This window comes from Trachemys scripta, chromosome 9, assembly GCF_013100865.1.
Source record: "Trachemys scripta elegans isolate TJP31775 chromosome 9, CAS_Tse_1.0, whole genome shotgun sequence".
In the NCBI taxonomy this organism is placed as follows: domain Eukaryota; kingdom Metazoa; phylum Chordata; order Testudines; family Emydidae; genus Trachemys; species Trachemys scripta.
In genome coordinates this window covers 97,379,875-97,395,647 of record NC_048306.1, presented here as the reverse complement: position 1 = coordinate 97,395,647, position 15,773 = coordinate 97,379,875, and the positions used below count along the sequence as shown (strand labels likewise).

The window sequence follows — 15,773 nt, the reverse complement described above, 5'->3', positions numbered from 1 at the left end:
TGGGGGGCAGGTTGCCCTGCTCAGAGCTCGGTTCAGGCTGGCTGCAGACTCAGACGGGGTCCTACCTGTGCCCTGCCCCTGGGGCTGACACCCTGGCTCCTGTCCTTTCATGTCTCTCCCCAAGCAGGGGGCTGCTAGGGGAGATCACGGCAGACAGCATTGATGGAGCCGTCCTGTGCTGCAGATCCATGAACGTGGAGCAGAACCCGCTCCCCGGGGCCCTTCACCTTTACGAGAGAGAGACAGAGCGCGGCTAGAACAGGTGAAACACCCCGGCCCATGGGGCAGGTCAGCTCAGAGACGCAGCCACAGCCAGCAGAGCAGGGCGCCCAAGCCGGCGCGGCACGGGAGCGCAGAGGAGGCGGGCCCGCAGAAGCTGTTATTTTCTCTAATTGTTGTTTTTGCTGAAAGGTAATTAAAATCCCCTTTTTATTTCGCATGTTGGAGACCTCGGCGGGGAGCGGGAGGGGAGAGCCGAGCGGTGGGGAAGGGGGGGGAGAATGCTGCATTGAGGCGGGGGGCGGGAGAGCGACGCAGAAGGAGGGGGAGATGCTGGATGGGGTGGGCAGAGAGCCCCTTAGCCAGGCCAGCCCCAGCCACACTGTAACCAAGCCCGGCCCCCCACCCCTCAGCACATGCTCAGGGCTGCCCCCCGGCTCGCTCTGGGGCTACCTCTCCCTGCCAGCTCCCCGTTCTCCCCCCAGCCCTGGGCACTCATGGGATATCTTCTCATGCTGTACCCTTCCTGCCACCCCAGCCGCCTGGCCAAGCCACTGTCACCTCCCCTGTCTGTTCTGGGGCCCTGCACTGGCGCCCGGTCCCACGCACCCCATGGGGATGGTGGCGTCCCACCGCTGCGAGCTCACCGGGGCAGCCGTCCCAGCCGAGGCAGCACTGGGGCAGGCACACGCACCTCGGCCCCGCTGGCACGTCATCCCGCAGGGCAGCCCAGAGGCTCTTTGGAAAGCAATGACCAGGGGACACACAGGGCCCCACTGTTGCTTGGCCAAGATCAGCTCCTGGCAGTGGCTGAACCAAGCCAGCCGGCGGGGACGCTGGTGGGCAGAGGACAAGCTCCCGGCAGAGTCTGCAGCTACGGCACAGTCTGCTCTGCACGGCCGCGGCTGGCTGAGTCAGCCTGGGGTCAGCTGGCGGCTGGGTTCCCGGTAGACACTGAGCTCTCACCTACCAGCATCCATGAGTAACGCTTCCCCCATCTGCGGCTGACGACGCTCCGGCCAGTCTCACCTCTCAGCAGGACAACAGCCACGGGACGGGCCTGGGCACGGAGGCCTCAGCAAACGCCAGCTAGTCCAGAACTCTGCAACACCTCGCCTCGGCAACAGGCTACCGCGAGCCCACCCCACCCACGCAGAACAGGGCCACGCTCGAGGCCTCGGCTCCTCGCCTTCAAGGCACTCCACACCCTGGGCCCAGGGTATCCTGGGATGGGCCCGTGGCCGGCAGCTCTGCTCCTCGGACCAGTGGAACTCTCTACCACCAGGGTCAGGCTCATCGGTTCAGGGCTTTCTCAGGGGCCAGTCCCAGACCGAACTCCCCACGCAGGACATGGCCTCGGCGAGCCAGAGAGCTGCTCAGATACCCCGGGGACTGAACAGGACAGGCCTGGCCCAGGGGCAGGATACCAGACCAGACGGACCAATGCTCTCCTCCATGGTGGCAGTGGCTGGTCTCCAGGGCGTGGGGGCCCTCGCAGGGGCCAGGGGTTCTGGCCAGCAGTGAGAGACGCTCTGGGGTCTGGTCTGGGGCCCGGTCTGGGGCCCAGGGAGGACAGCGCAGGTTTGTGCAAAGTGAAGGGGCTGAGATCAGCACTGACAACCAGTAGGTACCCATGGAGAACCCAGCCCCACTGAGGAGCTGCCCCCTATGGCCAGGCCCCTCACCTGGGTCCCCACGGCGCAGCAGGCTCCTCCTCAGTATCTCCTGCAAATGCCCCTCCATTGCCATAGCCCCCCAGGTGCTCCTCCTGCAATGGCAATGCAGGGAGCCATAGTGTAGACAGGCCGCTGGCGCCATTGCCAATGGGCCGTTTAACGCTGGGCAGCGCAAGGCAGGGAGAGCAGAGTTACCAGTGAGCACCAAGTCATGCCGCACTGAGGATGAGTAAGACAGGGTCGGTCTGACGCACGGAGTCCTGCCCACACTCCACACCAGGGTGCCTTAGAAGTGCCAGCTCCCAGCCCCAGGTCCCTCTGCAGGCAGAGGCGCCATAGCCTGAGCTGCGCCAACCGCAAGAACCTGGCCTCTGGAGAGCTGTGCCACCCCCAGCCATTAACTTCAGCACACGGCCCCCGGAGCCTGGGGGATAGCACAAAAAACGGAGAGAGACTGGCCCATTTTCACTAGACTCTTCTTAATTCTAGGGTCATTTTCTCCAGGCCTGGGAAACCTGCGGCAACCCACCCCATAGGCGCAGTGCCCGCTCTTCCCCCCCAGCAGCCGGGTCTGGTCATTAGCACCTGGAGAACTCCACCGTGCCAGGTGCTGCACGTGCCCATCGAGACAGTCCCTGCCCCACGCGCTCCCAGCCTGGACGCACGCACCAGCCAACGGGGGAATGACGGTAGGGAGAGGCAGCGCAGGCTAGTGGTTAAGACGTTTCCTGAGGCTTACCAGAGCTGGGTTCTGCCCTGCCCTGTGATAGGACCTCCCCCTCCCCGGGCCCTCTTCGGGTCTCCTACACTCCTCATCTCAGCCTCTAGCCCCTTCCTCAGCAGAAGGGGGCCCACCCGTTGCACGGGTGATCCCTGAGCGATCTAGTGGCTGGACCAAGGGGAATGGGGCAGAGCCCAGGACTCTGTCTGGGTCTTCACCACCTTCCTCCTCCTGAGCAGGCCCCCTTTGCTGGGGGGCAGGGCAGCGGGCGGCTGTGCACGCGCAGGCAGACTGTTCCAGGAAGGAGGCTGGGCTCTCCCTCGGTTTAATTACCGCTAATGGAAGGCGTGCTCTGGCCCCGCCTGGCGCGCTGCCCCGGGAGCGCAGCAGGACGCGAGCCATAAATCTCCCACCAATCGCCCGGCGCGCTCGGAGCTGCTGTTTCCATTGGGGGGTGGTTGTTTTTTCCTGGCTAAAAATGGTATTTGCTCAAGGGCAAAAGCTTTTTAACCAGGCTCATAAATGCTTATTACCCAGCGCCGCGCTCGGCTTGATGGGATTAGAGGGGGGCGGGGATTGAGCACAACGAGATCACACGTGCTGGGAGTGGGGGGGCTCACATTGATCGGTTCGTGCCCAGCTGGGGGGGGGGGGGGGGGGTTCATCAGTGAGAAGCAGGGCATAGGGGCAATCTCCTCTGACACCTCAGTGCCAGCTGAGATCCCTGCTCTGGGGAGCGCTGACCAGGCCGAGGGCGTCTCTGCCCCCCGCAGTCCCAGGGAGGTGGGGCAGTGGGGAGACAGCATGACCTGCATAACCCCTGCGACCGACTCACTTGCTGGCCGAGCTCCTGGCCCCTGTCTGCCAAGCACGGGGCACCCAAGAGGCTGGAGTTGGGTGGCAGTGGCTGGCAACGCGGGGCTAGGGGGACCTAAGCCCAGCCCAGCCCATCCCTCCATGCACACATCCCGGGGAGGGGTGGCAGAGGTGGGTGGGGGGATGTGACGAACTGGGACTGTTCTTACTGTGGTCTTTAAATGCTGACAGGGGAGTGTGGCTAGGATAGTCTGCATCGGGGGATGGGGAATACCTGAGCATGTAACATGAGAACCCAGGAAGGGGTTAGAGGCCAGGTGACACCTTTGCCCGGGAAACTGAACAAAGACTGTGGGAGAGGTCGCTGAAGAGAGAGTTTTCAGGAGCTGGCCGGTGACATGGCTGGGAGGCAGACGGGGCTCTGACCTCACAAGGGGGCTGGGGCGCCCTGGGACCCCAAGATGGACCTAACGGGGGGGGGGAGAGATCCTGTTGTCTGTGTCTGCAAGACCTGTCTTGGACTGTGTTCCTGTCGTCTAAATAAACCTTCTGCTTTACTGGCTGGCTGAGAGTCATGGTGAATCGCAGGAAGCCGGGGGGTGCAGGGCCCTGAGTCCCCTATACTCCGTGACGGGGGGGAAAGAGATGTGGGGCCGGCAGATTCCAGCTTGGTGTTGGCTGGGGGGGAGGGGACGGGGAGAACAGGCCTGCCCTCCCTTGCAGGTTTTGGGCCATGGGGGACCCAATTACCAGCCCACCCTTGCCCCCGCTGCCCAGTGGCACTAGTGGCACTGTGTGTCGGGGGTTGCCAGGCAGGGCACAGCATGGCGATGTGAGTGCGTCACAGTGGCTGGTGCCAACGGCTCCCGGACACCTCACTAGCAGACAATCTCTTTACCCAACCCCCACCCCCGGTCCAGGTACCTGAAGTTGGGGGCCGATGCCCACTCGAGGGCCAGGCAGGCCAGGTCGACGGTGGCGTAGACCAGCAGGAAGAAGATGGTCACAATGGCGGCGATGGTGTTCAGCTTCCCGGAGAACAGCACCAGCTGGGGGAGACAATAGCATCAGGCACCCCCGTGGCTGGCCGGGCGAACGGACCCCCACACACCTTAGAGGGCTGGAGGCTATTGTGGCTGGTGCATCCAGCAGCAGGGAAGGAGGCAGCATTGGGCAACCCCGAAGGCACCTCCAGCTTTGACCTGCCCCACTGGCTCTGGCAGTGCTGAGCCAGACATTGGCCCCCCGTGGCCCTCTGAGGGGAGCCGGGATGCCAGTTCTTCTGCCATGGGGTCCCTTGGCGGCGCCGCCCCCCTTCGTTATTCTCTCCCCCGCCCACCTGTGCTGCACGGAGAGACTAGCACCACGTTCGCCCTGCTCCCGACCCCAGGCACGTCCCCCTGCCACCGCCCCCCACACGCCCACCTCTCACAGGGGGACCCAGGAGAGAAATCCAGCCCCACCACCCCAGGGTCTGTGCCCCTCCCGCCCTGGGGGTCACCGCAGAGCCACCCCCTGAGAGAAGGAGCAGCATAGGGCAGGAGTCCCCCCCCCACCCCCCAAGCCAGAGAAAGCCAGGGGCAGCCAAGCAGCAGAGACAGGGAGCCAGCGCCCAGCTCCGCAGGCTGCCTCCAGCGCCCGTCCCGGGGGAAGTGGGTCCAGAGAGCCACTGAACAGCTGAAATCTTCCTGCTGGGAACCCGCCGGGCACAGTGTCCCCTCCCGCACCAGGACTGGGGGGCAGTGCCAAGGCCACACCCAGCCTGAGGAGCTGGCATGAGACAGGGCAGGTGGTCACGGGGGGGGGCGGGGGAGAGAAAAACGGCCCCTGGCAGCCTGATGTATTCGACAGCTAAACCCACCCAGCCGTTACTGCTACATCCATTCTTGGGGCAGCCGGCCTGGGCCCCACGAGTCATGGCCACAGCCTCTCCCGTGGGGGCCAGGCCAGCCAGGGGGCTGGGAGCCGAGGCTGCTGGCTCCAAACCAGCCCAGCCATGGCTGAAGGCCTGTCCCCACATGGGCTGCGCTGCGCTGGGGGTCCCAGTGGGCTGAGCCCAGCAGCGGAGCCCGTACATGGGGAGTCCACGGGGCCACGGCCAGCCCAGTGCGTCAGCCGGGAAACGGCTTCTCAGAGGCTGCCTGGCCGCATGCGTCCGGCCGGGATCTCGACTGAGTCCTGGGGGGAGGGCTGATCGGATGCTGGGGCGCGGGGGCTCCTGCCCAGAGAACAATGGATAGGCCTGTTCCCAAAGCCCTGGGCATACGAGGGAAGCAAGCAGCCTGGGCAAAGGGGGGAGGTGCGGGGGAGCGTCCGGACCACGCCCAGCCCTGGGGTAAAGGGGGGAGGTGAAGGGGAGCATCTGGACCACGCCCAGCCCTGGGGGTAAAGGGGGGAGGTGCGGGGGAGCGTCCGGACCACGCCCAGCCNCAACAGGGAGGGCAGGGAGGGGGGCTGGGGAAGGGGGGGGGGGGGGGGGGGGCGGCCGGGCCACGCCCAGGCCGGGGGCAATGGGGGGAGGGGAACCAGGGGACGGCCAGCCCCGGGGTAAAGGGGGGAGGTGAAGGGGAGCGTCCGGACCACGCCCAGCCCTGGGGTAAAGGGGGGAGGTGAAGGGGAGCATCTGGACCACGCCCAGCCCTGGGGGTAAAGGGGGGAGGTGCGGGGGAGCGTCCGGACCACGCCCAGCCCTGGGGTAAAGGGGGGAGGTGCGGGGGAGCGTCCGGACCACGCCCAGCCCTGGGTAAAGCAGGGGGTGTCTCAGCTGGATGCAGGGAGCTAGATCTAAGCACCGAAGCGATGCGAGCGGCAGCCCAGTGATCCCGGGCCTGCTGGTGCCCACGCCCTCGGGGAGGGCCTGCTGCGTTCCTGGGGAGCTGCGCCCCAGCCGCTCCCCCCTCCCCCCCCAGCACGGCCGGGAGCCGCTCTGTGCCGCGAAGCCGGCAGTTCAGCCTGACCCGCAGCAATCGCTCCACGTGGGGCACTTTCGATTATTCAACCCATTTAAGCAATTGGGAATTTCAGCTCGTTGGGAGCTTAATAGCGCCGAGCCGCGGTAATCGTGCCTGGCCGCTCTAATGGAGTCCCCCACCCCCCGCCCTCACTCGCCCAGCCGTTTGCCTTTGATTTATAATTCAGTTAGCTGCTCATCAAGGGAAAGGATCTAAGCTGAAAGGTAGCAAACCCCAAGCCCGTAGACCAGGGGGGCCAGGCGTGGGGTGGGGGCGGCAGGGAGGGCAGGGAGCCCCCACCTAGCTGCTGTTGGAGAGGGTGGAAGGGGTAGAGGGGGGGGGAATGGGAGCCTGCAGTGGGCTGGGAGCAGGCCTGGATATGGCCATCTCGGGCAGGCTGCCAAGTGCCATCAGCTGCTAGGATATGGGGTGAGTCCCTAACACTGGTATGGTGCCCCGGCCGGCCCCACCACTCCAGCCCTGAGCCCCCCCTGCAGCTCTGCCGGAGCCCCTCACTCCCAACTGCAGCCCCCTGCTATCCCAGCCTGGGCTCCCCACCCACCCCACAGCTCAGCCCCATCGCTGGAGCCTGTCGGGGCCTCTCCCACCCTGGGCCCCGGAGCTGGTGGGGATGGGTCTACCTGGAGCCAGTCCAGGCCTAGCTCCCATGACTCCGGTGGCAGGGGGTTGGCCTCTCTCTCGGCAGCCGTGTGTGAGGCCCTCACCCCATGCCATGCATCAGTGCCACGGGGCACCCTGCGCCCCTCAGCCATGGCTGCCGCCCGCCATTTTGGATCTGCAGGCTGGAGCTCATGTGAGAGTCACCAGAGTGCCTGAGGGGCTGGAGAGACCCCCATTGCCTCTGGGCCCGAGCACCCCAAGGCAAACCAGCTGGGGCAGATGCCGGGCAGGCCCCTCCCCTAGCAGGAGCCAACCCAGCCCCTTGAGGCAATTCTCAGCTCCCCGCTGACTGGCCTGCACCAGCGCGGGGTGTGTGTCTCCCCTTTCCCTGGGCCGGGCCTGGCCCCTCGGTGAGACGCAGCCATTAGCTAATGACAGGGGAGGGCGATTCCTCCCGCACACCACGGGGCTTGTGATTCAATTGTCTCCAGAGGAAGAAAAACGCCTCTGAGGAGCAGCTGCCGACGAGCTGGCCAGGCAACGGGTCCCCCTCTCACACCGGCTGGCGCTGCCCTGCCATTCAGCACCGGGCTGCAAAAGCCAGGGCTGGGCAACTGGCAGGAGCTTGCCCGGCACACGGGGCAGGGCCGTACCCTGCCCCCTGGAGCCAGATGACGCCATGGAGAAGCTAGGCTCCTGGGGGCTGGGTTTGGAGGCCAGGTGCTAGCGCTGCCTGGGGTCCCGGCTGAGCACCCGCTGGCCTGGCCCCCTCCTGGATCGGGTGTGAGCACAGCCAGCCGAGGCCAGGGAGTCAGAGGGAGCCCCCCCACCCCCTGGTAGGGCCCCAGGCAGTACAGGCTGGAAGCCAGAGAGAGCCCCAGGGATGGGTGGGCAGCAGCCCCCGTACAAACTCCTCCCCACAGGCCCATCCTCCCCCATTGTGCCACTCTAGCTATTGTCTTCACCTCGGCCTCTCTGCAGCCTGGGTCTAATCCTGCCCTGTGGCCCCCCAGGAGCGTCTCTGAGATCTGACCCTTCCTTCCCCCACAACAGCAACTCTGCCCTCCAGGCCCCAGCATTGTGTGTCGGGCTATTGCCTTTCCAGCCTGTTAGATTCCCGTCCCGCCAGCTGACAGCAGCTGGCCCCTCACTCTGACCCCCTCCCTTTGCCTTCCCCCGGCTCCCTCCTTCATTGCATCAACCCATCTTCACTGTCCAGGGCCCTCCGGGTCCATCCCCACCCCAGCCATCATCCCTCAGATGCTCTCCCAGCGGCCCGTAATCCCAGCCTCCCTCACCCACCTGGGACATTTCCAACCAAGCACCGGCTGCCCCTTGCCTGGGCACGGGGAGGGCCCCAGGCCAGCCACAAAACCACCTCCTTGTCCTCCACACCCCTCCTTAAACCTCCCCTCCACCGGGATGCCACGACATGGGACAGGTGGCTGCTGCGCTCAGGCCACTGGCCAGTGTGCGGCCCGGTGGTGTCTCCTGGTCTCCACCGGCTGCCCCCGTCTTACGCTGAGACTGTCAGCTCCCCGGGGCAGGGGCCGTCTCTTGGCTCTGTGTTTGTACCGCCCAGCGTGCTGGGGCCTGGCGTCTCAATGGGCCGCACCTCTAGCTGGACGCTGGCAGCAATCCGATTCTCTTCATGCCAACCGGGTGCAGCCCACGTGGCCAGCGGCTAGGGGGCCCTGAAGGTACAAAGGGCCAGATCGTCAAAGGGATTTAGACTCCTAACTCCCATTGGCTTCAATAAGAGTTAGGCACCTAAATACCTTTGGGTTTGCGGCTCTGTGATTCCTTGCTGTCCATCGCCCTGGTTCTCCTGCTCTGGCTCCCCCCACGTGCTTGCTCTCTGCACGTGGGCGCTGGGAGCCCAGGCCCCCGCCGCCTGCAATCAGGGCTGAGCTGGCTGAGGCCGCGACGCCTCGTGCATGCGTGTGTCCATGTTCCCTGCCGGCTAATGGGGCAATTTTTTAGCATTACATATATTTGTCCAATTTGGCGGAGTGGAGACGAGCTCGCTCTTGAGACGCGAAGCCAGCACTGCCTCACCACTCCTGCAGACTGGCTGATGGCAGGTTCCGGGCACCAGGCGATGATCCATGCGGTGGCACAGCGACACCCCCCACCCGCACTGGGAGCCCTTTGCGCAGGGAATTAGAGCGATTGTTTCCTCCCCCTGGGAGGTCTCACGGCTGCACCCAGACCGGAGAGCGAATCCCCGGGATCTCAGCTCTGAACAGCACCCCCAGAGACACCCCCGTGTGCTGCCTAATGCCTGTGACATGCTGGGACTTGAGAATGGGGCCCACGTGGTGCCTGCCTGGCTGCCAAAGGGACCGAGCCCCCTCCCCCCGGCCCCAGTTCCTGTTGATTCCAATGGGGGGGGCGGGAAATGAGACCCCAAGTGCCCCACAGGGAGCCAAGCCAAGGGACAGACGCACCCTGAGGGGCAAGAGTGGAAGCAGCCCAGCCAAGGGGCGTTGCCAGGTGCCAATGCTGCACAGAGGGGCCGCTGGCACGCAGCAGTGAAAGGGTTAAGAGTGGGTCCTGGACCCCGCCGGCAGCAGAACTAAGGGGCTCCGTGCTGGGGATACCAGACAGCCAGGGGGGAGCCCAAAGGCCCTGTTGGCCCACAGATCCGGGCGATTCCCCCTTCAGGACTGTCCAGGCCCTGGTGTCCCAGCCCCTCACTGCACCAGCTCAGCAGGGCAGTCTGTGGCGAGATCCCAGATCTCCTGAATCCCAGCCCAGAGCCTTAACAACAAGGCTGGCCGGCCCCTCTAAATACACGCCTTGGGCCCCGTTCACGGCTGAGGGCCCATGGCCCTTCTGCGGGTCTGGGCCCGTGTCCTCAGCCAGTCCCCACCCACCATGGACGTGCGGCACTACGGCTGCTGCTCTCCACCCCAGAGGTGGCTGCATATCTGACTGCTGCTTGGGTCTAGCTCTGGGCTCCTCTGCGGTGAAGCACCCATGGTCAGTGCTCCTGCTGTGCCCTGCGCAGCCAACTCACCTGCACCACCACCCAGGAGAGGATCACGGCCACCCAGGGGTTCCCACCGCGGGAGGTTCTCTTTGCCGGCGCCAGAGCTCTGCCTGCAGGGGAAAAGGAACAAGACGCTCCGTGTGAGAGAGGATTTCGAACAGGAGCAGTCAGTGCCAGGAGTGGGGCAGGGATCAGCCGGGACACTAGGCCAGCAACGCCAGCGATCGCAGCCTGTCCAGCCCTCGCCCGTGTGCCCTTGCCACAGGCACTGCCCCTCCCTGGCCCGTCACACATCCAGCGGCAGAACCAGCGCGTCCCAGAGTCCCAGGGGGCGGGGAGGATCAGGGCCAATGCAGGAACAAGGTTCAGTCCATGCCAGCCGCGAGGTCTGAGATACACAGCGCACGGAGCTCAGCCTGGCATGGCCCCACCCCCAGCCAGTGGATCGGGGCCTTGCCGAAAGCTGGCTTGCTTGCCCAGGCAATACGGGGAACGTGGCACCAAGACCCAGGAACTGCCCCCGCCCCTCCGCTCATCAATGGCCCTCCATCAAGACCCAGCCTGCTGGAGAGAGCCCAGACCCTGGGGGCGGGGACCAGCCGCAGTGTGACGGGGAATGTGGGGGACAGGAAGTGGTGTGCCAGCAGGCAGGGTCCAATGCCACAGGAGCGGCACCTCCAATGGGCATTAACTCTGAGAGCCAGCACCACGGCCCCCCGTAATGCCACTGGGGCTTTGGGGTCAGCGCTGACAGAGGGGACAGCGCCCCCTACTGAGCCCCCCTCTCCGCTCCCTGAAGCACAGCGCCCCCTAGAGCATTGGGGTCAGCACTGACAGAGGGGAGAGCGCCCTCTGCTGAGCTCCCTGCAGCACAGCGCCCCCTACTGAGCCCCCTTCCCCGCTCCCTGCAGCACAGCGCCTCCTGCCATCACACTGGAGCTTTGGGGTCAGCGTTGACAGAGGGGACAGCGCCCCCTACTGAGCTCCCCGTCCCTGCAGCACAGCGCCCCCTACTGAGCCCCCTTCTCCGCTCCCTGCAGCACAGCACCCCCTGGGGGATCAGCAACGTGCCTGCGGGCCCTGGGAGGTGGCCCTGCCGGCGTAGCTGGGGAGCTCTGAGGTGCTCCAAGCCAATGGCGGTTCAGCTGCAGGCCACACGCGCTCCAACCCCCGTCCCTGGGAAGCGGGAGCGTGGCCTGCGCTCAAAGCACGTTCAGCAGGTGATCAGTTATCCTGGAGCAGAGAGCCGCCCGGCCCGGGGCGGGGGGAGCGGAGCAGAGACACACCTTAGCAAACAGGAAAATGCTGGGTCTCCACCGCCTGCCTAGAGACCCGAGTGTCGCAGGCACCGTGCCAGCAGGGGAACGACCCAAAACACTGGCCCTTCGCTCCTGCCTGGGGTGCAAACTGCCACGCCGCCCCCTCCCCTGCACTAGCCTCAGAGAGACCCCAGCCAGTGCCGAGCCGCTATGCAAATGGTTAAGTGGCTGCATGCATTAGCGAGCGAGAGTGCGATATTTCATGCCGCCAACGGCAGCGAGAACATAAACTACCCGCCAGAGAGGCTTTCAGAGCTGCCTGGTTTAGTCCATTCCAGGGGGTTTAGTGATTGTTACAAACGTCCTTGGGAATCCTGGCTCCATCCCCAGTCCCCAGCCCAGCAAAATCCTCCACCGGGCACCTAACGGACCTGCTCTCTGGTTACCGTCCCGGCACCTGGCAGAGCCAGCTCCTCCACCCCGCTTTGGGCTGCAAAGCTCATGTCAGGGCCAACCACGCCAGGCCTTTCCCAGACACCCCCACTGCTGGGCACAGGCTCAGGGAACGGAGCCAGAGAGACAGATGTGTCCACCGTCACAGATGCATGGGGGACCAGAGAGGGGCAGGAACCGGGGCTGTGCTCTGCCCCGGGCCGTGCTGAGCTCCGGCGCCTGCCCACAACCCGCCGGGCCAAGGAGCACGCAGACTGGGGAGAAGGGTGCTGCTTTCCATGGCGGGGAAGGGGCATCGCTTGAGAATCAATGGCCCGACGGGAGCCAGTCGGATCGAAGGAACCACATCAGCAACCCGCTTACCTAGGGTTTGAGTGGGGGGCTCACTAGCCCCTCTCCTGGGATGGGACTCCATGGACACACAAGCCTGGGTGTCCCCCCCAAGCACAGCTATGGTCCTGCCCAGGGGCAGCGCTTGGCATGGCTCTCCAGGGCACCACGGGAGTGCTCTGTAGCACAGAGCCTCAGCGACGACATGGGGCAACCCTGTGCCCTGCATCTGAGCATCTCCAGGGTGGGCCAGAGGTGTCCCTACACTGCACATGGGGAAACTGAGGCACCAAGGCACCTCGGAGTCCTGTCTCCCACCCCCCGCTCCAACCACTGCACCCTCGCCCATCTTGCCCTGCAAGGCTGTGGTGTTCCGAGTGCCAGCAAGGGGCTGGCAGCCCCTGGTGTTGGAAGGCCGGGAAGGGGGAGACCAGGGAGAGCCAAGGAATATTTATTCAGTTGGCTGGAGAAGCCCAAGTAGGCCGAGGAACTAATGCAATCCAAGTGCCCACGCTCTTGCCTGGCAGGCGCCCAGCCTGGCAGGGCCTGGCGCTGCTGCAGCCTGGACTCCAAGTCACTGCTGCCCCCTACAGGTCTGTACTTCATGTCTTCAGAGCGCTGCACGGCACGGCCATGCCAGCCCAGGGCTCCCTGGGACCGGCCAAGCAGCCAGCCAAGCACAAGCAACGTGCTGGCTGAGCAAAGGCGGGAGCCCCCCCAGAGCCCCACGCCAGCGCTGCAGGCGGGCCTGCCGGGGAAGACTGCCAAGGAGCCAGGGGACTTGGAAGGACGTGCGGGCGCCTGTGCTCAGAGCCAGAGGGACCGTCGTAGAGCACGGGGGGCGGGGGGGAGCCAGGGAGAGTAGCTGCAAGGGGCTGCATGACTGAAGCGGGACTGAAGGGCAAGGGACTGGGATTCCCCCCACCACTAGGGAGAGCCCGTTTTGGGGGTGGGGAAGAGCTCATTTGGGGTGGGGGTAGGATGGTCAGGGAGCCGAGGGCTTTGAGTGGCTCTGTGCCCCCGATGTGAGAAGAACCGCTCCCCCGGCGGGGACTGGCAGGGAGACGTCCCAGGACCGAGCTCTCCTCCCGGTGCCAAAGGCCGAGCGGCAGCAGGCGCGGGCACAGCGCCCCATCCCCTGGCGCTTGGCAGAGCATTTGCCCTCAGCCTGGCTGCACCTGCACTGGGAGCCGAAGCTCATTCCCCAGACACCCCCGCCCACCCCGGCCTTTCCGCTCTGGGGAGGAGGCAGCCTGGCAGACAGACAGCGTGGGGAAGGGCACTCCCAGGGAGGAGAGCCTGGGGGAGGGAGCGCTGCAGGAGACAAGCTGTGCACAGGCAGCGCCTGGCGCACCACAGCAGGGGCTGCTGCAGGACAAGCGCACGGAGGTACCGGAAGTGCAGGAATAGCCAGGCAGGTAAGAGGTAGAATGAGCAGAGGGGGCGAGTGCTCAGCGTGGGGGTGCCCACAGAACCCCAGCAAACTCCTGACACCGGCTGCCCTCCAGCTGCCCTGTGGTGCTCCCACCCCATCCCCCATCACAGCACTGCCCCCAGGACACGCTGCTCAGACCATGAAGTTTAATGAACGGCCGCTGCCCAGAGACAGCTGAGCCCGGAGCTCCGTCACCAGCCATGAACCAGAGCTGTGGCAACCCCCAGCCAGGGCACCAGGTGGAGCCGGCACCCTCTCACCTTCAGCCAGGGCGCAGGGGGCTTGGATTGCACAGGGAGCGGTGCAAAGCCTGCAAGGCGGACGGGGTGGGAGGGTCTCTCCCAGCAGATGGCCAAGGGGCACCCTTGGAAGGGGAGGGGGCTGGCATGGCTGCTGCAGGGCCCCAGGCAGAGGGCACCACAGGGCAGACTCAGGGGGGTTGAGAGTGGCACCCTCCCAGCAGCGAGGGTGGGGCTGGACCAAGGTGGGGCTGCCTTCCCGCCTGGGGGCTCCCTCAGGACAGTCTGCCCCCCACTCCCCGCGGGCTGGAGGGACAGCCAGCCAGGGAAAGAACCTTCCCTGAACAGACCATCAGACCCTGCCCAGTGCTTGTGCCCCGCCCACTGCCCTGAGTGACAGGGCACTGTATGGACCGGGGCGGAGCCAGCTGAAACTGAGGGGGGCATGCAGCCCGGTACCACCCTCCCCTGCTCACACAGGAGCTAGAATCTAAGCCACCTCCTTGTGGTGGTGGTGGTGGAGGGGGTGTCTGTGTGTGTTCCCACCGCCCTCTGCTGGATGGAATCAGAACTGCTCACCCGCGTGTCAGAGGCCCCGTACAGTTTCCAGCTTGTGGAGACTCTCCCGAAGAGGCTCCAAGTTCTCTGCCTGGCCACACTTTAGTGACGCTGTATCTGGCCCAGGCCCACAGGGTGGCTGCACAGTGGATGGCAAGGGGGGTGCAGAGCTGTTCCCCCAAGGAAAGCCCAGGCAGCGAAGCAGGGAGCGGCTCAGTGCCCCTTGTGTGGGCCTCAGTCCCACGGGTCCACAGCATAAAACCCCCTGCACTGGTGGCTCTCCCGGCTGCCTTCGTGGGGCAGGGCTGACCTGGCATGCCCCTTCCTTCTCCCACGGGCTGTCCTGGCAGTGGGCTGGCTGGGGGATTCCCCCTGCTCCCACAGGGGGTACAGCTCTGGGGCACAGACACTGCAGTGCCCAGGGCTGCCCCACCCCATGGAGATTGAAGCCAGTTCAGCCCCATACAGCGCTGGCCTGGACGCTGCCTCGGAGAATGGGATGGCTTCAATGCTCCTCCTGTTAACCTGGGGATGGCGCGATCCCCAGGGGCCAGCCCCTGCCGCTCTGCGGGGTTGTGGGGGGATCCCCACCGATCTAGGGGGCTGGGGAAGGGGGATCCCCAGAGGCCAGCCCCCTGTCACTCTGTGGGGGGGAACCCCACCGACCCAGGGGCCGGGGGAGGGAGGCACTCACCGAAGATGTCGTCCTTGGCCAGGGCGTAGAGGATGCGGGAGGCTCCGATCAGGTTGCTCATGGAGGCTGAGAGGGTGGACGAGTAGATGCCAATGATGACAAAGGGAGGCCAGACGTTGATGTCCCGCAGGAAGCCGTAGTCCTTCTGGAGCAGGATCCTGCCAACGGGGCAAGAGGGGTGAGCCGGGGCACCTCTCTGCGGCGGCTCTCTGCACCCCCTTCCCTGTAGGGCACCGCCCGCTCTCCGCACCCCCTCCCCCGCAGGGCATGGCCCAGTGGCTCGCTCTCTGCATCCCCTTCCCGGCAAGGCACCACCCAGCCGCCTGCTCTCTGCACCCCCTTTTCCCCACATGGCACTGCCCAGCCACTTGGCGCCCGCTCTCTGCCACATGGGGCCACACTTCCTGGACCAGAGCCATGAGCACTGCTGAGTGGGAAATCTGCCCCATCTCCCCCGAGGTGCCAGGCGCAGCCACCCCCCAGAGAGGGGAACTGGAAAGCACAGACACACCTTGCTCCTCCATCACCTACCCGCAGGGGTTTGTTATTGCAGGGTCTCTCACAAGCACTGTGTTTATTGTTAGTGCGAGGGCCATCATGAGCACCGTGCAGGCAGGTGCGGTAGCGTGGGGGGTCCCCAAGGGGCTGAGATGGGCATGAGCGGGGGCTCCCCAAAAGGCCAGGTATGGCACGGGGGGGGGGTGTCTGTGACAGGCCATGGGACAGGCATGAGGGTGTGGGGGGGGCGTGACAGGCCGAGGGGTGTGGTGGGAGCAGGGGGACCCTGACAGGCCGAGGGGACAGGG

The 15,773-nt window shown here is 65.5% G+C and overlaps 1 protein-coding gene across 1 annotated transcript in view; it reads right to left on the bottom strand.

Moving 5' to 3' along the window:
• The window catches only part of SLC12A9 (solute carrier family 12 member 9), a 44,313-nt gene that overhangs the window by 12,514 nt on the left and 16,026 nt on the right, over nucleotides 1-15,773 (bottom strand). The window contains exons 7-9 of the mRNA XM_034782475.1: nucleotides 14,968-15,125; nucleotides 10,027-10,109; nucleotides 4,357-4,481 (exon numbers count right to left, since the gene is read on the bottom strand). Coding sequence (XP_034638366.1) covers nucleotides 4,357-4,481; nucleotides 10,027-10,109; nucleotides 14,968-15,125 — 366 coding nt within the window. The remainder of the gene's footprint in view (nucleotides 1-4,356; nucleotides 4,482-10,026; nucleotides 10,110-14,967; nucleotides 15,126-15,773) is intronic.